Source organism: Anabrus simplex, chromosome 5 (assembly GCF_040414725.1).
Source record: "Anabrus simplex isolate iqAnaSimp1 chromosome 5, ASM4041472v1, whole genome shotgun sequence".
NCBI lineage: Eukaryota > Metazoa > Arthropoda > Insecta > Orthoptera > Tettigoniidae > Anabrus > Anabrus simplex.
Window position 1 is genome coordinate 376,902,987 of NC_090269.1, and position 24,520 is coordinate 376,927,506.

At 37.5% G+C, this 24,520-nt stretch overlaps 1 protein-coding gene across 1 annotated transcript in view; it reads left to right on the plus strand.

The window, feature by feature from the left end:
• Positions 1 to 14,350, plus strand: part of CycH (cyclin H) — a 52,836-nt gene extending 38,486 nt beyond the window's left edge. The window contains exons 5-6 of the mRNA XM_067148662.2: positions 10,008 to 10,119; positions 13,915 to 14,350. Of these exons, the coding sequence (XP_067004763.2) occupies positions 10,008 to 10,119; positions 13,915 to 14,044 (242 nt within the window). The 3' untranslated portion in view covers positions 14,045 to 14,350. The remainder of the gene's footprint in view (positions 1 to 10,007; positions 10,120 to 13,914) is intronic.
• The last annotated feature ends 10,170 nt before the right edge of the window (positions 14,351 to 24,520 follow it).

The window sequence follows — 24,520 nt, forward strand, 5'->3', positions numbered from 1 at the left end:
CAAAATAGTAGCTTAGTGTCAGTTGATAAACCATTATCTTTAAATTCCGATACATAACTTTAATTTTAAACTGTTTGACTGTACTGCTTTACGCATATTGTAACAATGTTAATGTCTTCAATGAAATCAATATACAGCTGAGTGCACTGTACATGTAGACATAGTGGTACATACAAGAACACTATGATCCATCTCGGTGCTAATTCAAACTCTGAATGACCGGTAGTGAATTGGGTGGAGTTATGAAGCAATGAAAGGGAATGCTCGAATTACAAAATAAGCAATTGTTAATTTGTTTCTCCATTATTGACAAGGCTGTTAATATGATAGAATTTAATACTTTTTAGTCAAAATATGGTCTATATTGAAAGACAGAGATACACTGGTGGAATGATAGGGTAAAGATTAAAGTGAAGGAAAAGAAAATGTCATGGAAAGCATGGAGAACATCTAAGACTGAAGAAAGTACATAAAAGAAAATATATGGAGGCAAAGAATTTGACCAAGAAAGTAATGGGAGAAGAAAAGAGGAAAAGCTGGGCCTTATTCGCACAGAAATTGAGAAATGATATGTAGAGCAGCAAGAAATTACTGTATGGTATTTTAAGAAACAAGAAGAGAGGTCAAGTAAACACCATTTGTGAAGGATGAAGGTGGCATAGTATTAACAAACCCAGAAGAAATAAGAAATAGATGGAGAGAGTATTTTCAGAAGTTGCTGAACATGAGAACTAATGACAAGTCATTCAATGTATGGCCAGGAAAGGCAATTAGTTGATGAAGAAATGGATAAAGAAATTACAATGAAAGAAATTGAAATGGCAGTAAGAAAGATGAAGAATGGAAAAACTGCTGGAATAGATGAAATTTCAGTGGAGATAATAAAGGCAGCAGTAGCTGTTGGCCTGCATTGGACATATTGAGTTCTCAGGATTGTCTGGGACAATAAGGAGGTCCCTGATGATAGGCAAAAAGGAATAATCATCCCAATTTTCAAAGAAGGCGATAAGAAAGTATTGAAGAACTACAGGGGGATTACTCTAATATCCCATGTTGCTAAGTTAATGGAGAGGATACTGGAAAGTAGGATAAGGTTGAGGGTTGAAAATCAGATACAGGAAAATCAGTTTGGTTTCAGAAGTGGAAGGTCAACAATAGAGCCCATTTTCATTATGAGACAAGTAATGGAAAAGCAATGGGGGTATGGGAATGATATGGTGATGACATTCATTGACACTGAAAAGGTATTTGACAGTGTCCCCAGGACCTAAGTTTGAGACAGTCGGGTGCAAAAAGGAATTGGACAGGGATTAATAAAAATTATCATGGCAGTGTACAAGGAATGTTGTAGTTGCATGCAAACACACGTTGGCAGGACAAGTTGGTTCAAAATTACTAGTGGGCTGAGACAGGGAAGTGTTCTATTGCCAATCCTGTTTACAATAGTAAAGGGATACAAGAGAAATGTTCAATAAATTTCCAATTTCTTTGAAATCATTTAGGAAAAGGCTAGGAAAACAACAAATAAGGAATCTGCCACCTGGGCGACTGTCCTAAATGCAGATCAGTATTGATTGATTAGATAACTACATGAGAACAGCAAAGCAATATATGGAGTAAGAGAAATGAACATCATGTTATTTGCAGATAATATTGTGATTTGGGGAGAAGAGGACATGAAAGTTCAAGAACAGTTGGATGTGGTGAATGGGAAGATCGAAAAATGTGGATTGAAGATAAGTGTAGAAAAGAGTAAAACTCCTGTTATGACTAGAGGGGTGAAGGAAGGGAAAGGTAAGATTAGACTTGCAGACAAGTGGAGACGTTCAAATACCTGGGGAGTGAATTAATGGAGAATGCTCGACTGGATGCTGAAATTAGTAAGAGGATTCAAGCTGGAAGCTGTTTCTATCATAGTGTAAGAAACATGTTATGGGACAAAGATGTGCCAATGGAAGCAAAGGAAACTATGTACAAGATGTATTACGTACCAATAACAGCTTACGGAGCGGAAACTTGGACAATGACAAAGAAGGATGAAAGTCGAATACAGGTAGCTGAAATGAAGTGCTTGAGGAGTATGATACAGAAGAGTAGAAGAGACAAAATAAGGAATGAGAAAATCCGGGGAAAAAATGGAGTGGGAAAAATGAATGATGGAATAGAGAAGAACCGACTAAGATGGTTTGGGCACATAAAGCGAATGATTGATGCAACAATGTCAAAAAAAGGTGATGGAAATGCAAATGCAAGGAAGGAGAGGCCGTGGATGACCACGATTGAGATGGTAGGACACAATCCAACGCAGTATTATAGAAAGAAACCTGGGCTGGGACACAGTGTTGAAGGAGGAGTGGTGGAAAGTGGGGAGGAACCATATTTGCCCCTACCCAGCTACAGCTGGATAAAGGGAAATGATGATGATAAATTTTAATGACTAAGAATATGGAACATACATGCTAAACTCCAAAATATGGAAAAATATGAAAAATAAAAACAGCATTTTTCATCTTCACATATCATGATTTGTAAAGATAATACAAAATATAATTAATCTTAGTATCCTAAATAAATATGTACAGTATTTACATAGAAATCCGTTCCCTGTTTATAATACTAGATATAGGGTTGAAAATTGAGAAAAGGTTATTTATCATGTTCATTATTAGTGTGGATTTATCGATTGGTGCTGGAATACTATAATTTCAAATAAGATAAGGAATGCATTAAATAGGATAAAAAGGAATATTGGTAATCAGTTTATGGGTATTATTTGAGGAATAAGGAAATATTAGGCTTTTAATTATTTTAGTATGACACACTAATGTTATTTATTAACTAAACTTTCTAGACTATGAAAAACACAGTACGTATGTTTTTAAAAAATAATACTGTTAATATCCAAAAACCTCCTTTTGTTAACATGTTTTCTTTTCCAAAATATGTTATTCTTGAATTTTAAGATTTTTCCCTCAGTTACTAGCTGAAGATGACCCAAAAAGGTTTGACACATGTTCTAGTTTGAATATGACTGTACACACCATTTAATTTTAAGTGGATAGTCTTAATTTTCTATTGAACAGGTGCACCACCAAAAATAAATTCATGTGAAGAATGTTATTATTAAAAAGTTGACTTCCACATCTTCTCAAAACCACCATCTGTGAAAAAACTGTCAGTATTGGCTTCTTTCAAGCTTTTGTCTGAAGAATTTTCTGCTATCACTGCAAGGTTATTCAGGTTTCAGATGCCTCATCCTGTATACCGAGTGGTACAGCTGCCCCTATCTTTCCCGGACATATCCAACCAGCTAGAAATGAAATGTCTCTTAGTCCTATCTTGCGCAATATCTTACAGCAATTTCATATGCAGTTAGCCTGATATAGACTTCCCCGCACAATGCAAAAACGCTACAAGAGGCAGTAAGTGAGGCCCATCTCAAAAACACTGTACCATTTTATGTAGAGTGGAGTCCAATACTCCGGTCATTATTTCGAAATGTTACTGTAGTGTACAAACCACAGCTCTGCCTTTAGCTGTTGGGAGAGAATTGCGCACCTGATTGGTTCAAGAGGCCATTTTCTTTTGATAGAAAAGGGTGGTCACGGTATCATAGAAAACGTGATAGGTTAGGACAAATTACAGACATGTCAATTCACTGCCATTTTGTGTAGTCTCATCACATCGAAATTGATAGAAACGTGTTTTTCACAGTTTTTTGAAATCTATGGCACACAAATGCTGTACAGCAGATGTGATAGCTTACGCCATGTAATTACTACTGTTACGGCATTCAATAAAGTCATAAAACTGGATCATAAGGCTATCACACATCAGTAACTTTACAAAACGAGAACTTTCGCTCTCGTCGTGAATAGAGAGTTTAAGTGGTGTACATACGCGCTGGGAGTAGCTATGCGGAATTAGGCATGTTAGATGTGCGTTAATAAGCTACATGGAGCAGAGAGCGTTTGAAACCTTGTTGAGTCATGACTTTTTTTAATTTTCACTTCGTACCCTTTTAGGCGTTCTTTACAAAGACTTGACTTTTCTGAAGTCACAGATATTCTTCTGAGGAAATTATAATAAACAGACATAATAATTATCACCACATAAGCACCAACTACAGACAAATCCATTGTGATAATAATAATAATGTTATTTGCTTTACATCCCACTACTTTTACAGTTTTCGGATATGCCCATGTGCTGGAATTTAGTCCCGCGGGAGTTCTTTTACATGCCAGTAAATCTACTGACACAAGGCTGACATATTTGAGCACCTTCAAATACCACCGGACTGAGCCAGGATTGAACCTGCAAAGTTTGGGTCAGAAGGCTAGCGCCTCAACCGTCTGAGCTACTGAGCCCAGCAACCCATTGTGCATACCACCTGAAACATTATGCTGGACTCATTTAACCAAGTAATAGGTACATACTCTACGTGTAGGGAATGGTTGCAACTATCTCGGCTTTAAGAGACACATGGTTCTTTAGCATACTCTGGTGTTTGCAGCAAGGTAAACCTGTCTGCACGTTCAAGTTCAAAACTTGTAACATGCAGAATCAGTTTCAAAGCGATAGTGTAGGTTTTTCTATTCGTACAGAGATACGAGACCTACTGTTCATTGCTTGGAGTGGATACATGGTACTAATCGCAGCCAGTATATGATTTTTTCGATATATTCAGAGTTCGAATGGAGCTACGAGCTTTTCATTTTTATTCCTATACTGTTAAACGCTTTTGTAATTAAGGTTTAACTTCTCTGTCTCACCTTTAAAAAGAAAGCATACATCAGAAAGGAATAATAAGATGCGACTTTCATATGGCAAACGGCTACAACGAATGAAGCGTACTGCACTTATTGCCCGCGTTATGACACAACCATTCAACCAAGCAACTGCGGACGTTCAACTCGAAGAACGACTGGACTTGATACATAGGGTACATGAAACAGCACATAGTAAACTTTACTGCAAAGTGCAGGCAGTTTCATCACATACGTTGCAGCAAGCAAGAATGACTCACCTCTACCGTGCTAAAATATACATTAACGAAAGAGATGTTCATTTTGAACATTTCCTTCATTAATGAATGGCCATGCACAAGCCCATTGCATCTTGGTTGGTAATAGCTTATCTTACTGCAAATAGCTCTTTTAAGAGCTACTTAGAAACGAACATAACAGAGTACCTGCAACATAAAGACTGATCATGATTTAGATTTGTGTTCAGCAACGCGACTCACATGAACATTTAACAACAAAATAACAAAATTGTCCTATATCGGACTCGAACCTCCAACCAACATGCACCGCTTTGCTCCTCTAACTTCAACCACGCTCGGCTATCACGAGCTGTCATTTGTCAGCGTTATAACAACACTACTTCTATCATTCAGCCATCATATTCTCTGTACATGAAGTTTCTGTGTTACAGAATTTTCACGATTCTTTACCATCATTCAGTATTTAAAGTTAAAAACTTCATAATTGATCTGTATTGAACTGAGAATCACAATGCTAAAGAGAGAGATGTTCCACCTATTCAATACAATGATAACTGGTGCACAAATTAATGTCACAACAGGTTTCGACACATATCTATGTCATCATCAGCCGATAGAAAAAACATGGCAAGAAGTATACAATTATCAACGCACATGCAGTGTGATGTCCTTGAGCACTCTTGCTGCAGATCTTGATGATGACATAGATATGTGTCAAAACCGGTCCCAAACCAAATTAAACCTGTTGTGACATTAATTTGTGCAACAGTTTATCATTGTATTGAATAGGTGGAACATCTCTCTTTTTAGCATTGTGATCATTCAGTATTGTATCATTAATGCTGATTCGTTTAGTGATGGGACATTTGATTCATTTTACTGAATTGATTCATTTGATTCCGTTCACGTTACTGAATCGATACAGTGATCCGATTCACGGCTCATTGGTCACCGCTCCTACTGCATCTGTGTAGTATGTGCTGGTAAGACAGCAGCAACAGCATTCAGTGCTCGCAGCTGCCATCTGGTCTTCATACTATGAACTCCTTTCTTAGAAAAAATGCTAGTTACTCTAATACATCGAAGGTGTCCGGTGATCCAGGGTGGGAAAGGTTAGGATTAGGAAGGTAGCAGCCATGACCTGAATTAAGGTACAGTCCCAGCATTTCCTGGTGTGAAAATGGGGAAACTACGGAAAAACCATCGTAACAGCTGCCGACGGTGGGATTCGAACCCACCATCCCCCGAATGCAAGCGCATAGCCACGCGATATTAACCGCAGTATTTTTCTATCAGGTGAGGATTTTTTTAATAGTCATATTTTGTATAGGCTACCCGAGATGTACAGTAGCCCGCTGGTTTTCTGATTCAACATACTGTTATTGCGTCTGTCCACATATGATTGAAGTCTTGTGCAACGATGTGACATATGAACTGAGAGAATACTGAGCCGTTCTTCCCAATATAAAACAGGTACTTTTGAGTGGTCATGAGCATGACTCAGTCATAGGGCAGGCTAGAGTCGAGTATAATTGTCAAATGTCAACTAAGTTATAATACTAAGATTCATTAAACTAATAAATAGTATAACCTAATAGGCTACCTACTTACTAGCTACTTCAGAATTATGTTGTGACTACCTTTATAACACTGCAAGTAAATCCATCTATTATTTAAACTTCCCTGTAAGAAGAGGACAGTGAATGCAAATGGGTATTATTTTCAAATGAGCTGAGCTCGAGAGTCCATTATAGCATACGATTCTTTCAGTGTAGCATGGCTCACTGTATGTTTCGCTGCAGTGAGCCGATAAGGAGCCGTATGTATCATGTGTCTCACTGAGCCGCGCTCGTTCACGATTCTTTCGATGTGCCATGATTCACTGTATGTCTCGCTGCAGCGGAAGCTCGGCTCTCCGCGTGTCCAGTGAGCCGATAAGGAGCCGTGTGTATCATGTGTCTCACTGAGCCGCGCTCGTTCACGATTCTTTCGATGTGCCATGATTCACTGTATGTCTCGCTGCAGCGGAAGCTCGGCTCTCCGCGTGTCCAGTGAGCCGATAAGGAGCCGTGTGTATCATGTGTCTCACTGAGCCGCGCTCGTTCACGATTCTTTCGATGTGCCATGATTCACTGTATGTCTCGCTGCAGCGGAAGCTCGGCTCTCCGCGTGTCCAGTGAGCCAATAAGGAGCCGTGTGTATCATGTGTCTCACTGAGCCGCGCTCGTTCACGATTCTTTCGATGTGCCATGATTCACTGTATGTCTCGCTGCAGCGGAAGCTCGCCTCCCCGTCAACGTCCAGTGAGTGCGCCACTCAGCACTGTCCGCTGGGAGTAAGCTGAATCATGTGCCGTGAGCTCGCCGTTCCTGTGAATCGATTCACTCGGACACTTGAATGAATCGATACACTGCTTCGAATCATGCATTCAGTAGCCAACACTAGATTCGTTGACTGAATAAACAAATTATAGAAAGCGTAGTAATCAGACATTGCTGTGAGTAACCAAGGTCATTATTTTTAGGTTAGGCTCTAATCTGCGGGTTGCATAAAACTCAGTGAATAGGGGCAGCTGTACCACTCGGTATGTACAGCACGCTTATCTTTTCCTCAATATGTTTGTTGCCAGGCTGAGTAGCTCAGACGTTTGAGGCTCTGGCCTTCTGACCCCAACTTGGCAGGTTCATCCTGGCTCAGTTCGGTGGTATTTGAAGGTGCTCAAATACGTCAGCCTCGTGTCGGTAGATTTACTGGCACTTAAAAGAACTCCTGTGGGACTAAATTCTGGTACCTCAGCGTCTCCAAAAACCGTAAAAGTAGTTAGTGGGACATAAAGCAAATAACATTATTATTATTTATTATTAATATGTTTGTTTGAAACGGACAAACTATAGTGGGCCTGTTATGAATATTGTAGTAGATTCAGTTTGCATATGTGGTGTTGTAATGGAAATTTGTCTCCTGCAAATAGCCAAGAGTTAGGAAATAGATGCAGTAGGTGCTCTTTTAATCTGCACCGATTGAACCGCTGGTGTTCAGATTTTTTTGTGTGTGTATGTTCATTGACCTTGACCACCACATCGCACCACTGCTCTGGCTACCTACCATTTTCTTTAGTCACTGCTGTTTGTGTGTGCTTCACTTTTTTCATTTTTAGTTCACTCATTTTTTATTGTAACTGTCGGTTTGCATTTCAGCCTGTTTTCCAGTGGGTTACATATTTGTTTGCTCAATATAACTACAGTGTACTGTACTTAGGATGTTCTTGAAGCCCAGCATGAGTTCTGAATGCTAATTAAGCTAAGCGTAAACATGTGACCTTCACTATACATCAAAAACTAGAAGGTAATTAATAGTATCGAAAACAGCAAAAACAGAAACTTCTTAATGCGGTATTTCAGTATTGCAGAACTCATAAATTTGTGTTTAATCTGTAATGATGTTTTGAAGAAGAGATCTAAATCACACAAGCAAAGTGATATTGGAGTATTTTTTTAACATTAGCCTTATTCTTTTCTTGCCGCAGTGCAGCTTATTACAACTTGTTTTAAATATCACTTTACGTTACTAATTTTCCTTTCAGTTAAATAAGTTCCAAAGTTTTAATTTCATTTTTTATTCTATGTTTTTCAAGCTGCACAGTTGGTAAAATAACAAAATTAAAACTGCAGTATTGATTCAATAATAATCCAGGCATGCTCCCGAATGTGCTAAATTAGAGAGCGCCTACTGTACTATATTATTTGAGTTATGGAAACAACAGAACGCAGGAAAATCATTTTTTGAAAACTGTCATTTTAAATAAATTTGAACCAAACCTCTTTGTACATTGAAAAATTGTCTCTTAATAGATCAGAAAGATAGTGAAGTGTTTTTCAAAAATTTTACTTTGAATGAGCAAGTTGACTGCTAACTAAAGGTTGTGAAGTGGTAAGCTTGCATTTGGGAGATGGCAGATAGCCTACTATCAGCATCACTGAAGATGATGATCTATGGTTTTGCATTTTCATATCAGGCAAAGTCCAGGGCAGCATTTTAAATAGGGCAACAGCCACACTCATCCCAGTGAGTTTGAAGGTAACTGTACAGCACAATGCAGGAGGCACATAATTTGTCACAGTGATGATAGAGTTCTCCTGTTTCTCCTCAACTGTCCTTTTCCTTTCTGCGTAGCCTCATGGCACTTTCTGTTCATTGGTGTGTTATTTTTTTTTTTTCAAAATTCAGCATAGCTTGATGCCCTAATGACCTCCAGCATGAATGATCGAGGGTTTGGTTTTGGGTCAACACATACTGGAAATTTCAAGACTTGATCTAATAGCAAAATTCAACCTTATCTAAAGAAGCATATAGAACTTTATTGTAACAAAGGAAAAAGGAGCACATCGTATATTTCTATTTAAACATGTGAAGAATTTATATCAATTCTGGCAGAAAGGGTAGTGAAGTATATTATAAATGAAGTGAAGGAAACTTAATATATTTCCCTCATTAGACTCCACCCCTGATATTGTACATGAAGATCAGCAGTCTTTTGTTATAAGGTATTTATCAAAACATAGATTTTCTGTTGAAAAATGTGTATGTTTTATTTCAAATTCAGGGCACAAATCTGAATAATTAACAAATGCATTTTTAAGTAGAAGAAAATATGACCAGGACATTTAGTTACGCAGTGTGCATTGCCTGAGTGTTCTGTTCCTGATTGTCAGTTGATCTGCATTTTTTTGTATCCAGATCTGTATTTACCAAGAACATCTATGTTAGCCTCTTGGTGCTGAGTTAGATTTAGTACTTATGGTCGTGTGGTCATTCGGTCTTTCTTTAAAATGATCTCTGATGTAATTGTTTGGAATTTTGTCTAAAAGGTTCTATATATAACTAAATATTCATAAATCATTTATTCAACTGGACTATTTAATATTTTTTATGATATGTGGTGTACGTAAAGTTTCTGTCAAGTGTTTGTATTTTGTAGCCTGTAACGTTATGTTTTCAGAAATCAGGTCTATGGTGAAGGCAGTGGAACCAATCCCAAAAGATGCCTTTCGTCAGATTGAGAAAAAGCTGGAAGTTTGCCGCAATCAGAGAAATAATCCTAACAGTCAAATGTGAGTGTTATACAGTATCTTCCTCATTATGTTATGAAAAGCTTGCTGCCTTCAGCAGGATTTTCAGTTGGACTTGGGTTTTTAGTTTCCACAATTAAAGATTATATAAGTATGAAACAGAATGATAATACTGTTTTTAACTATGTTTAATATTTTTTTAAATTCATCCTCTCATGCAGCTAATATATTCCAGCACAATGGAAATGATGTTACAATCTGGTTAGAATAATGTCACCTGTGAAATCCCTGCATATTTACAGTTTAGGAATTGTAGGTAATTTGGAACAAGTTTCTTGACCCAAAGTTTTCTGTTTGAGTGGTGAGATATTTGAGACACAGTAAACTTGGAGTTCCCTGTTGAGATATCCCAGTATGGCTGTTCAGTGAACAGATTCAGGGAAAGCTATATCCTCAGCTGAAAAACAGGCTGTAACTTCTTCTCTAGTGAGTTTGTTGAAGGGGAGAAAATAATTTTGCCAAGTGTTTTGTGCACCTATAGAGAGTTCTATATGGTCTGAAGCTAGTTTACTCCCCAGTGGCAACTCTGTATTATATAGAACTTGCCTTTGGTTATCAACTGGACAGATGTCATTCAAGCAGTAGTTTATATTTCAGTATTTAACAATCAGTTTTAGTCTGTATATTACATTAGTTATGTCAATTTGTGAATGTTATGCTACTTTTTTTTTCTGTGACAAAATAATAGAATTATCCGTCCTAATTAGAGAACCGTTGTAGTTTGAAGAAGCAGTTACAAAAGCAGCTTAAAAAAATAGTTAGCATAAATTAACTAGATCAAATACCATATGTACTCGCATATTAGATCCCTCCCCCCCTTTACAGCCTAAAAAAGTAAAGAGGGGTCCAATATGTGATAACCTGAAGTTTTGTGCACTGAACACATGACTTCTAGGCTATAAAGAGCTATAAATTGTACATGTAAACATTCTGCACTATTTTTTAACAAACTTATGAATGTATTCTGAGTTTTAGTGGCTATTTTTGTTGGAAGGCAGTATTTCTAAATTAGAGAGACAAATGCTGAACATGTGACTTTTAGGCCTACATATAAAGTAAATATAGTTCGTTTTAATTACTCTTTTACCACATCATTAGTTTCATCTCATCTGTACCTTAATTAAGGCCATGGCCACTTCCTTCCCATTCCTAGGCCTTTCCTATCCCCATCATCGCCATAAGACCTATCTGTGTCAGTGCGACGTAAAACAAATAGCTCATCTCATTAATTCCTCTGATGAAGTTTACGTCAGGAAGGAAATTTGGTCGTAAAAACTTGCTACAAAGATTAGTCTCGTTTCATACTTGAACCCGAAGAGAGAAGGGATAAAGGTATCTGGTTTTCGTATTGTATGTTGTATGTTGGGTATTCAGCCCGAAAGCTGGTTTGATCTTCTACAGCTCCACCAACAGCTGTCAAATTCCTTTCTAACATCTTCATTTCTCACTGTCTTTCCTATCACACTTCTTAGGAATTTAATCTCACTGGCTGGAATTCTACTCTCTTGCTTGCTAGTCAAAGTCCATTTTGTACATTATCTCTTTAATTTTCCTTGATACTTCTCTGCTCAAAACACGTTTTCTTGCCATGTAATGCGCTTGAAATATTGATCTTTGCCATATGACAGCTATCTCAGAAGGCTTCAGATTTGTACTACCAGAATAGCTTTATTTTCAAAGAAATTTCCATGCGAGTTAATGTTTTTAAATGTTCTGATGTGGATCTGGTCCCAATCCTATTCCAAGGCCCAAATTTCAATCTCCCTCAGTCAACACACTGAAACTACCAGATACCAACACTGCTTGTAACATTTTCAAGTAAGTTTGTTCAAATTTAACATTGAAGGGAGATTGTTTGTAAGAAGTGTTAAACTACTTTATTTTGTCTTCAGTGATTTCTCAGCAGTTTATAAAGGATGTGCATTCTTCCGTTTTAAATTACTAGACAGCAACAATGAACATTGTATTCCATTACGAGATGTTATGGCTGGCATGTCATATTTCAAGTTAGATTTCAAATTTTAACATTGGACATAAAAGTTTTTTGCAAGAAGTGAGGACAATTTTGTGTAAATAATGTGTATATTTTATCTTTAGTGTATTCTCAAATAGTTCTTCAATTATTTTCAGCTTGTGGATGGTGAGTTTTGTAATCTACCACGTGATTTTATGGCTGAAGAAGTCGCAAGTAGAGATGAAACATGTCCCAAAATATGCTTAATATGTTTTTATATTAAATAGTTTTCACTTGTAAAGTGATGTGTATTGATTGGGTGGACCATAAACCTAACATTGTTTATTAATATTAACTGTATCAATACGGTTCTATATGATGAAGTTCGTAAATTGTCCAAATTCTATACCGATGTTTCTCGAAAATTATTTCTTAGATGCAGATGAATTAATCGTTATCAGTGTGAGTTTCATCTATTGAAAGTCATATTTATGATCATCTAATTTTCTCAAAAGGAAATTTGACGCCATTTGAGGACCCAGCATTCTGATGCATACAGAAATATGAAGAATACTAGGGTCTGGGTGTGTAGTGATATGGCTTTTGGTCAGTTGTGCCATAACAGTTATAGCTCTTCCAGCTTTCCCTTTTTTGCTCTTCAGCACATCACCTACATTTGTTTTTAATGATCCCCTGTAGGTGGGGGCGGTAGAATAACACCTATGGTATCCCCTGCCTGTCGTAAGGGGCGACTAAAAGGGCCCCTCACTTTCATCTATCCTATCACTTTCATCTATCCTATCCGACCTCTCTTGGTCAACTCTTGTCCTTTTCCGACCCTGACGATATTTGGTTTGTGAGGGCTAGGGAGTCTTTCATTTTCACGCCCGTCGTGGTCCTTGTCTTCCTTTGGCTGATATCTTCATTGTTTGAAGTGTCGGGTCCCTTCCATTTTTTTCCTCTGATTAGTGTTTTATAGAGGATGGTTACCTAGTTGTACCTCCTCTTAAAACAATAACCACCACGATCACCACCACCTTTAAGTTTTTGTGGTTGAATGGGTGTTTTGTCTGTCATTGATTCATTATTTTGGTTTTATTCCTATCTATCTTTTGTCCCAACTCACGTTAATAAAATTCATATTTCCCATTCTGAGAATGTATGTAATGTAGTGTCTATCCCGTAGCATTCATAAATGACTGATCTCTCAAAGCTGTACAAATTCGGACACATCCGTTAGCTCAAGACTTAATAAGACCTTGACTGGAAAATTAAATCCATAATGAAATGAAACGATGTTACATTTTGTACATCTCACATTCTTTTTATTATCTTGAGAAAGACAAAGACATCTCCATACAGGCCATGAAGGCCCTTGGAGGAATGGAAGGTAAAGGCTTCCACCATTGTTAACCGCGGCATGCAAGGGGGTAGAGTGGTTAGCTCTACGCCTGGCCACCTTTGCCGCCAGGAATTAACCTGGTACTTATTTTTGGTGCAGGCTGAGTGAACCTCAGGGCCATATGCACCTCCGGAAGTGGAAATCTCGTTTCTTAAATTTTACGACTTTCTGACGGGGATTGGAACCCATGTCCTTCCAGGCAAACCGAGCACGCCTTTACCGCCTCGGTCAGCCAGCCCCTTTTTATTATCTTAATTTCAAAATAATGAGATATTCAGAAAGAATTTCCAGTGGCCATCAAATGGTTTTCAAAAGAATGAACGAAGATCATAAAGAAGGCAGTCATGTGCCATTTTCATTTTATTCCTGATAAGAAATAAATCTTATTTTTCAAAGCTGACCATAATAATCTGTTTTGCAGATACAAGCAGCGGATGCTGGAAATGCTGGATGACGATGACGAGCGTGACTATGCCAGGATGGTACAGGAACAAGCAAGTAACGATGATCGTGTTGTAGGAGTTACCAAAATCCTCTCACCAGGCAAGTAATGACGATAAAACGGCTGGAAATGTCTACGTCATGTTAATAGTCAAGTGGGATACTTGGCTGAGTGATGAATATTACCGATGTAAGTTTATGTGCTTAGCATGTTGTCAGAGCAGATAGCCTTGGTGATAATGTGGTTCGATGATCCATGTGCTTGTGAAGACTAAAATATCTTGGTGATATCCTTGTGATATTTTTATGTGGAAGTGTACTGAATGTTTGAAGTTAGATCATTTAAATGCCATAATTTTTTGCATCAGTATTGGTCATTTGTATTACTATGCCAAATAAAATGCATCGTCTATATTTTTAAATGGTGGATGTCATATTGAAATTTATCCTTAGTGTAAAATCTTATACCAACCACACCAAAATCCCACATTTTGAATTACACAATACCTTGTCAAGTTTTGTTTCATCCTTGATTGATAGATATATTGCTGATTTTATGTCAAGTAAAGCAAAGCAAAGTCTTGTCCATACAGGCCATGAAGGAAGGCCCTTGGAGGGGTGGAAGGTAAAAGTTTCCACTATCCGTAATCTCGGCACTTGGTGGGGTGGAGTGATTAGCTCTATACCCAGCCACCTTTATCCCCAGGAATAAACCTGGTACTCATTTTTTGTGTAGGGAAAGTGAACCTCAGACCATATGCACCATTGAAAGTGGAAATCTAGTTTTTCAAATTTTTCGACTTCCTGATGAGCAATCGAACCCACATTCTTTGGGGTGAACTGAGCCCGCCTTGACAGTCTTGGTCTAGCAGCCCCTAAATGTTTTATGTAACTCCACTATATTACATCATCAGTTTAAGGGTACTGAGGACAACAGAGGTACAGTAAAATAATACAGATGACTTACAGGAACTGAAATACTTCCCAGGGCTCAAAATAATATAGATACTCTGTTCATTGCCAAATTCAGCTGTGCTCAAAAAAATCTGTTTAACATTTCTATAAAATTAAAAAATTAGGAAGACTGCGATCGCAAAGGGCTAAATTTTCTGCTGATTGTTCTTGTACGATGAATAGAATATGAGCAATTTAGTTTTCCTTTTTGTATTTTTATTGTTCAATCGCCCAGTACTTCATGATCAAATGTGATGACTGGAGACCGTTTGATAACTTACAGTATATCTTAACATAGTCAAGGTTACCATACCAGCAGCTGATGACTCAGTTTCAAAATGGCTGGGATACTGTGTAAGTTTCAAATGTGGAGTGTTTAAACTATTGCTATTGTCTGTATTGTAGTTGTCTTGTAATGTCAAAGGATAGTATTAATTTACTTCTCACAATACCTAGCGAGTGGCTTCATGGTTTGGGTCATGTACTTGTGAGTTTACATTCAGGAGATAGTGGGTTCAAACCACTGTCAGCAGGCCTGAAGATGGTTTTCCGTGTTTCCTCATTTTCACACCAGGCAAATTCTGGGGCTGTACCTTAATTAAGGCCACAGTTTCTTCCTTCCTGTTCCTAGCCCTTTTCCAATTCCATAATCACTTTTTGGGGTAATAGGAGCAATTGGATTGTACACACACCTTTTCTCCTCGTTCACTTCCATGAATGGATTGGCGTGAGATTCGAATATGATTGTTGGCTCAATAATGAATGCAGATCCATCAACGTCTTTGGACACAGTGATATCTATACGCCGTGTGTGTATCCTTCATCACCTAGACCCTGGACTTCCTCGTGCATGGTCAATGTTCTTATGCGCTTTTACAATCAGTGAACAGATTCTGTGTTGCCCACTGTTTTGCAGAACCTCGCTGTATGAGTAAGATCCCAAAACATGTGAAAATGCTTCGACCTCAATTGAGGCAGTGCCTATAATGGTTATTGCCTCAGGTTTTGCCACTTTGTTGTTTAAATACGTGTGCGAGTATAGAAAAATATTACTTGAAGGTAGTACAATTGAATAGCTCATTGTTGAAAGGCACTATGTCCAATTTATAAAGTTTTGAGATAAACACAAAAAATTATTTTTCCACTCTTGTATTGGAAGATGAGACATAATTGTTTGTGCATGTAAAGTGCGCACACACACACCGTTATATTAAAGTAAAAATGGTATTGTTCCATATGCTACTAACACTTTACTGACAAAATACGTAACTGGACTTAGTTCCTTTCAACATGGAACAAACAGAACCTGTAAGCAAGGAATAACATTTACGTTCTTGGTTTATTTCCTTTATTTCTAAATGAATATATGTACATGCAAGCATGAAAATAAAAGGTAACTTAAATGGAATAACTGTTATTTTCTTCAAACAACACACTGAATTGTTTATTATTTTGTTATGCGGTATGTTTATATAAACCCATTATTAATAAAACAGCTGCACTGTAGTCACAGGTATTGAGGAACAAAAGCATATTGGTAAAACAAGTAATACAGTTAGAAAAGACAGGTAAAACTTTTTGAGTGACACGGCCATTCTAGTAATTCATCAAGAAATGCTTTACTCACCTCAGAAGTCGTGACATAATGATGAACCTACTTGATATCATCCTTTTTCGTTGATTTGATTGGTACTCTTCCATTCTCATAGGCCTTCATCAACTGATTCATAAGAGGACCCTTTCTTGGCCCAGGCTGAGACAAATGGAATGTGTGATGGACTATGCTCCCATTGAAGAGACTAGCAATCACTCTGCCAGGATGATCTGCAGAATACTGGAACTCGGAAAACAATGCAGGGTCAAACACCCCCTTCGCACTTCTACGAACAACTTTCCCTGTAGATTCATCACTTAGAGTTTTTTCCTATAATGCTCAGGCCACCACGCATCCATATCGGTGATGTCAGTTCCTTCCACCATTTTTATTGTAACATCCTTTCTTGCGTTAGCAATGATTGTACAATATTCTTTTGGAGTGTAGATTCTGTCGCAGCACTTAATTTGTTTCTTGAAAAGGCAGGAAGGAATGACTTCTAATAGGGAAGCAGTGAATAATTTCCTCTAATCGTTTATCTTCGACCAAGCCCATGCAGAAACTAATAAATGAATGATTCCTATTTTGGCCTGGACACGGATCCGAGTACAAGTGAAGTTTCTTTGTGCCTGATTTAATCTCGTTGGTGAGATAGTCCAATATGAATGTACACACTTCATTGGCCCCTTTCTTAGGCTGCCCCTCATGTTACATCCTCTGGAACTACTGTCTTAGAGGTTGTGTATTGTAAATACATGTACCCATAGGTGCCTTAGGTAGAATATTTCCTGAACAGGTATATGAGGTAGAGATAAATTTTGCAAAAGGCAACACAGATAGTATCATCAGACTGGCAGGATTCTGAGCATGATTTCATAGAAGAATAACATTTGTGACTTCTGCCTTTGTGAATATTTAGCTCACTTACTGCTGCTAATTTAACATTTTGTGATGAGGATAGAGACTTCATTTTGACTTGAAGTTCTTTGCAGATACTGCACACATCTATTTGGGGTCTACCGAATATGTAGCCGAAGTTCTTATTGAAATAATCAACATAAAATGTATATTTTACTTCAAGATAAGGATGTTCCTCACAAAACAAACCATGCATTTTTTATAAGGTTCAGCCTTGCATCCGAATAGTTTACTTCGTTACCCCCATAATAAGTTTTGACTGGAAACTTAAGAATGTGGTCCCGAATTTCAGTGCAGATTTCATGTGATATAGCATGCATCTTATTGAATCCTCTCTTGTCCACTGGGGTTTCGCCTTTCACCAACAGCTTTGCAATTCTGAATACATGCTTCTGTGTTACTCCGTGTAAACTAATGAATGCATTCCTACAGACCTGCAGATGCTCCTGATTTCTAAGAACAAAATATGTAAACAACCCTAAGTCTTCGCCGTTTAATGGGATGCCATTCAATCAGTCTCTGTAAGTGGATATCCTGTTCATTTTTTGTTTCATAATCGTAAAAAGCACTAAATATCTGCAGCCTCTCTTCTTCTTGCAATATATTGAAGCAGTAACGCTTGCACCTAAAACAAACAAGTTACCTAGGTAAATTCTTTGTCAGACATCCATTAAGTAATCATAACTTCAGTATCAATAATCGTTCGAATCCCTTTTATGGAAGTGAAATAGTTGAACAGATACTATTTAGGTAAAAACGATAATTTCCATCATACCTGCAGGGAGGTCTAATACTTTTCTGAGGAACTGCCTTTCATGCATAGCTTATATATGCATTACCCTTTACCCTATTTTATTGCTGGCATAATTTTCTTCGTTGCGTTTACGTTTCTTTCTTGCCATAACTCCGTTCTCCATGATGAAAATATCTTTCAGAACACAGCAAGAAGAAGATTAATAATATGCAGAGCACAACAACCACGTAGGATATATTGTCAATGACAACATTCATCGTCTATGTAAACAAATGAAACAAGCGCGCCAATCTTGACATCTGAGACACAGCAGCGCTCTCTACATAGGTTGGTTGGCGCTGGCAGACATTCCGTGTTGAAACGCACTAACTGCAGGACTAAGTTCCTTTCAACATGGAATAACTTACCTGACGACTGTGGTAATGGCACAAGCGCTGCCAGGACATGGTTCCTTTCACCACCAAAACATGCATCTTGCTTCATAGAACGCAAAATCGCTGTAAAACGAATTTGTCAAAAATGTGGACGTAGTGCCTTTCAACAATGAATGATTCAATTGGTTCCTCAGTTTGAAAACATGAAGTGATACATGATCAAAGTAGGAAGATAACATATACAGATTTTTAAAGAAGCTTTTACTTTGCAGAGTACAGAGCAGATGTTGACTTAAAATTCAAAATCTCAAGACCTTACAGTTGAATATTATGGTATAGGTAGCGTACAAAGTGTCCAGAATTCGTGGTGAAGTTGCTTCTACTAAAGAGCAAGGGATCATATCTATTTTTAAGTCTTCAGGGAAAATGCACAATGTCCCATTGTGATGATTTTTTAATAAAACATTTTGGGTAGAAAAACACTCGGGTATTATGTAGGACAATATCCTACTGTAAGAAGAAAAGGTAAAAATGAGAGAAATTGATTTCGAAAGCTCTCTCTTTTCTATGCACAACATAATAAAGAGTATTGATTTCAAGTATGGGCACATGAATGACTAAAAAGTTCCAAATGAGGAGAGACATTGTTGTGGCTCACTTTAAATGTCTCGGGAAGTTGCATCCCTGCATAGTTTTAAGAGCCAGTTGTCCCCAATATATAGTTAGATCAGACTTGAGTGAATCAAAATCATTCTAAAAGTACATATGGCAAGGCTAAAGACAATGGTGGTATCAAAATCCTCTTGGGGAAGGGAAGCGTCCTTATAGTATATCATGTGGATGGTATGGATGTAGATTCCCATGGGGAACCTGAAATATTTGTCCCAAACGAGAAAATTTATAATACCATTATAGTTGGTCAGTTATTGGGCAGTTTCCAGCTAACTCATTCCTGGTTGGTAGGTGTGCTGATTACCAACTGATGAGCCCAAATTAGCACACTGGGGCAAAAAAAGGAATGAATTGGCTGGAAAATTGATAATGTCCATTAACAGACCAACTATATTGGTATTATTATGTCGTGGGTTCAGAAAGTACTGATTTTATGCCAAACTGCAAATGGATTTTTCATTCTCATCACAATATCAGTGCAGATTATCATTCAGAAATGAATGCATAAATGTAGACACATTCAAAAACTGTTTGACAAATAAAATTACTATGCTCTTTGGAAGATGATTGTGCAATAATTATGATAAAATGTTATTCTGTCATCATAAACAATCTTCTTCTCACTCAGATAGGTCGGACAGTTCCGATCCCGAAGACCAGAGCAGTAAGTGCACTTGTACGGAGGTGTGCACTCCTCCGCGCCGTGAGCTACTTTCTCACGTGTACCACACACAGACTGATTCGAACAACAAGATACCATGTGTCCGAATCTCTGGCATTGATAGCACCGCATAGGAGACAGGATGTCGGCCTCACATCGCAACGATAGATTGTTACCTTGACTTTCTCTGGCAACACTGACAATTTGCAGGAGACTATGAACGCACCCGTGGCAACGTCTTCACCGTTGACTTTGCGTGTACTGTGCCGGACGTGTCACGCATAGTGCTTCATGTCTTCCATCAATTCATCGTCATACCAACACCAGAAATCAGCAATAATCGAATGGCTAGGAAAACATACGATCAGTCAGATACCATTGGCAAGTTACTTCTGTTGATTTTGCCATTTCAAAATTAAGAGAAACAATGCAAATTAGGTAGAATAGCTAATGAAATAGGCTATGAAATTATTCGACAACCTCCATATCAGAGTAGCTTCACAAAGATGACCTTCAGAAAGAAATTGCTTGGTGTGAAAGTAATGGCTTGAGTTTAAAGACATTGAACATGAACAAGATTGCACTAAACCACCTACCTTTCCATGCCATAAAGCAGTTCAAAAATTAACACCAACAAAGTGTGCACAATTTTAATATAAATCAAAATCAATCACTATTGATCTGCATTCATGGCTGTCGCCCAGGTAGCATATTTCCTATTAGTTGTTTTCCTTGTGTTTTCTTAAGGCTCTCGCCACAGCAGAGTGAATTTACACTGCATAATTTATGAGGTGTTTGTATGATCCTATGCGTGCATGTATAAAATCCTTGCGCATCGTACTTGCGCTCAAGTTCCATTGGTACTGCCCCCTATATTCCCGGTATGCTCAGCTGGAGAGCAAAAGTCCCAGGCGTGGACGGTTTGCTGTCTGGCTTTGCTTGCTTTTAAAAGGCAGGAAAGATACAAGGACTAGCGACAATCACAAAAAGACATTTAAAACAACACATTTGACATTTATTTAGAACACTGAAAGCACTGAAAACATAATTTTTAACAAAATTTAACAATCAAATTTTGATGGATTTTTAACTCAAAACTCTTCTCTGCAAGTTGCCTGAGACATAACACCATCATTCTCCAACACTTTCAAAGCTGAATTTTAACTGAAAAGTATAACATTGTTATTAGCCTACATCTGGCTTGAATGAAGAAATTAAATTAATATTGGGAGAATCTCCTCTTTATAATGGTGAAATTATTTACAAGTTATAAGAAGATTAAATATCAATGAGCTATCATGGCTCGTAAACGATTCTATGCCATCCTAGGCTATCCTATATTTTGTGATAACATCTACACTCACACGAAGAAAACTTCACTTTCTCTCAAGAAATTAATTATGGCGTCATTGACTTCCCAAAAATCTATGAGAAAATTTATAACAGTCCTCCTCCTCAAGGATAAGTCTCATTTACATTATTATCACAATCTATGGTGAGTTCCATTGAACCATGCTTCGAACATTTTTATTATACGAGGGCCATACGGAAAGTAGTACCCGTTAGTGCCGCATTAAGCACTGACGACTCGAGTAGCCGCTGGGCAAGGTCAGACCGCGTCAGTGGCTTGTCTGCCTGCTCTGTGCAAGGTTGCGTGACGCTAGCATTGCCTGTGTTGTGTCTGTGATCGTTTAAAATGTTTAAACAAATTGAGAACCCCGCCAGTTGTGAAGTGAGGGCCGTGATTAAATTTCTTAATACAAAATCAACGGCAAGGTCTATTGTCTACAGGCGTCATTCTCCTTCATGACAATACAAGGCCTCATGCAGCTGTGATAACACAACTTTTGCAGCAATTCTAGTGGAAAACCTTTGACCATCCCCCGTATAGCCCGGACTTGGCCCCTTCAGGTTTTCATCTTTTACGAAGCTTAAAGCCGTTCTAGCAAGAAAAAGATTTGACAGCGATGAAGAGCTTAAATGAGCCATGGCTACGTATCTCAATATGCTGGCGGCAGAGGACTATGACGCTGGAATACAAAAACTCGTCACACGTTATGACAAATGCCTAAATTTGCTTGGAGATTATGTGGAGAAGTAGTGTAAACTATGCTCTTTCCAATAAAAATGTGTATATTTGTTAATATTTGCTCCTGTGACTTTATTGCGCAAATGGGTACAACTTTCCGGATGACCTTCGTAGAAATTTTAATTGAAGTATGTCTATTCCAGACTTAACATTATTAAATTAAATTCTCATAAATATTATTCCATGAACTCTATCATTATTCACTGAATAACACGTGATGCTAGTTAATTCTTATCATTTGACGCCTTAAAAAAATGAAATTTACAATCTCTACAAATATGGGAATCTTTGCCCTCACTTGGGAAATAGTACAGACTTATTCATTTGTGTCTGGTACCTCAGGGTTGCTTCAACGTAGATTTAAAATAAAATTCACTGAAGGTTTAGATCCACATAAATTAAATCATCCTAAACAACATTGACACGTGGCCAGGTCAGAACCGCATTTCAGTAAATCACAGAACAATGTAAATCACTACAACACTCGCCCACATTCACACAAATGACACACGAATATTATTTACACATATTACAAGCGGATTCTAGAATTTGAATATTAAATTTTGATTATTATCATCTGCTCATGGAATCTTAAGATGACGGTATTGGTCAAATATTAGCTCGCGACCCTTACGGAACTGTAATAAAATATGGGCGATCACTTATTCAGAGATGATAAAGTTCTCACAGCGTTGGTCACAAAGAAATCAGCGGTTTAATATTTAGAAGAATTGTCGGCTACAAACACGCACATAATACAAGTCCAACATTTACACCTCGAACCCATAGTTCATGAGTCACAATTAAAATTATTACTACTTTAAATCTTATACACATCATTTAACACGTGCTCTAACATTTGCAGAAGTCATGGTTCACCAAACACATACTTCCCAAATAAATTCATTAATTGATCCCTCAGGATTCCGTCGCATTTCAGACTCATATTCCACTTAATTGAGCACATATCAACATTTCACAATATGACCAAGTAATATTTAAACTCATGACTCTTAATCTTTAGTTTATCAATCAATCAATCAATACTGATCTGCATTTGGGGCAGTCGCCCAGGTGGCAGATTCCCTATCTGTTGCTTTCCTAGCCTTTTCCTAAATGATTTTAAAGAAATTGGAAATTTATCGAACGTCTCCCTTGGTAAGTTATTCCAATCCCAAGCTATAAATTTTATTATTATTATTATAATTGTTGTTGTTGGTGGTGGTGGTGCTGGTGGTGGTGCTGGTGGTGGTGGTAGTAGTAGTAGTGCTGGATATTATTTCCACATAAATCTGTGTTTGACAACAGATCGGATGATACTTACTCGCATGACATCCAACTAAATAGGTGAGATGGAATTTTACATTGAAATGTAACATATTAAATATGCCGTAAATCTGTCCCACACAAGTTCAACATTTGAAAATAATCTCAAAAATAATTATTATTTATCGGTGAGGACAGTTATTTTTAAATAGTACACTAAGCTGTTGGTTGGGACATTTAGAGTCATGTTAGAAGACACACACAGTCTAACTACTCTAATAGAATCCAATAACTCATACACTCTCAACGTAACAACACTACCATTACCCATATGAAAGAAGAATGGAAATATCATCAAAATTTACAAATCTAATAGAAATACTACCACTAATGAATAAGTAAGTATTATTTATACAAAGATGAACAGGAAAACATTATAAATTGATACTCAAATGTCTGATGGAAGTGGATCACCGTCGATGTTCTGGAACTGCTCGTTCACATGTTGCTGGTCATCTGCTCCCGTCGGCATCTCCCCATGTTAGATGTTGCCTACATTTTAATTCATCATGATGACAGCCAAATCCAGATCAGTGGAATTGTAGGTTTCCCCTTCTGATGATAGTTGAAACATTCTGGTGAAGTTCACGAACACGTTGCGGTCCTCTTCTCTCTTGGTAAGGTGAAAGCTGAAACTAACACAAAGTTTAGTCTGTGTTCCACACACAACCACATTGAATTTATTGAAGAACAGTGCGTAACTTAGCCTTCAAAAATCTTCTTTGCTCATCGAATAATATAATGTCATTACATGTTATAAACCTCATTTTAGGTCCGTATTGAAAATTTTTACAGTTCAACAATAATAAAGGTGTTTTAATTTGTTCCACCTATTCAATACTTATATTTACACTTACAGTGGTTACATAAATAGATTCATAGTTACATGGGACATGTTTCGCCCTCAATTAAGGGCATCTTCAGCCTAAACACAATCATAAAAATACAACTAAATTAAAAGTGGAAGTTAAAAGTTTAGTCAGTTATTAAAATTCGAAACATAAAAATGTGAAAAGTGATACAATAACACAATAACACCAGATTCAGAGCCAACAGATGGGCAGCAACCAACACAACAGTAGATAACAAATAACAACTTCCACTTACATGGAAGTCCTCATCTGTTTCAATTTTATGTAAACCGAATTCTCTCCTTACGTTCAATTTCTTATTTCTTATTTTCCTTCTCTTACAGAAAACATTATTTCTGCATCTACTGACATTTTCTGGCAAGGTTTCAGCCA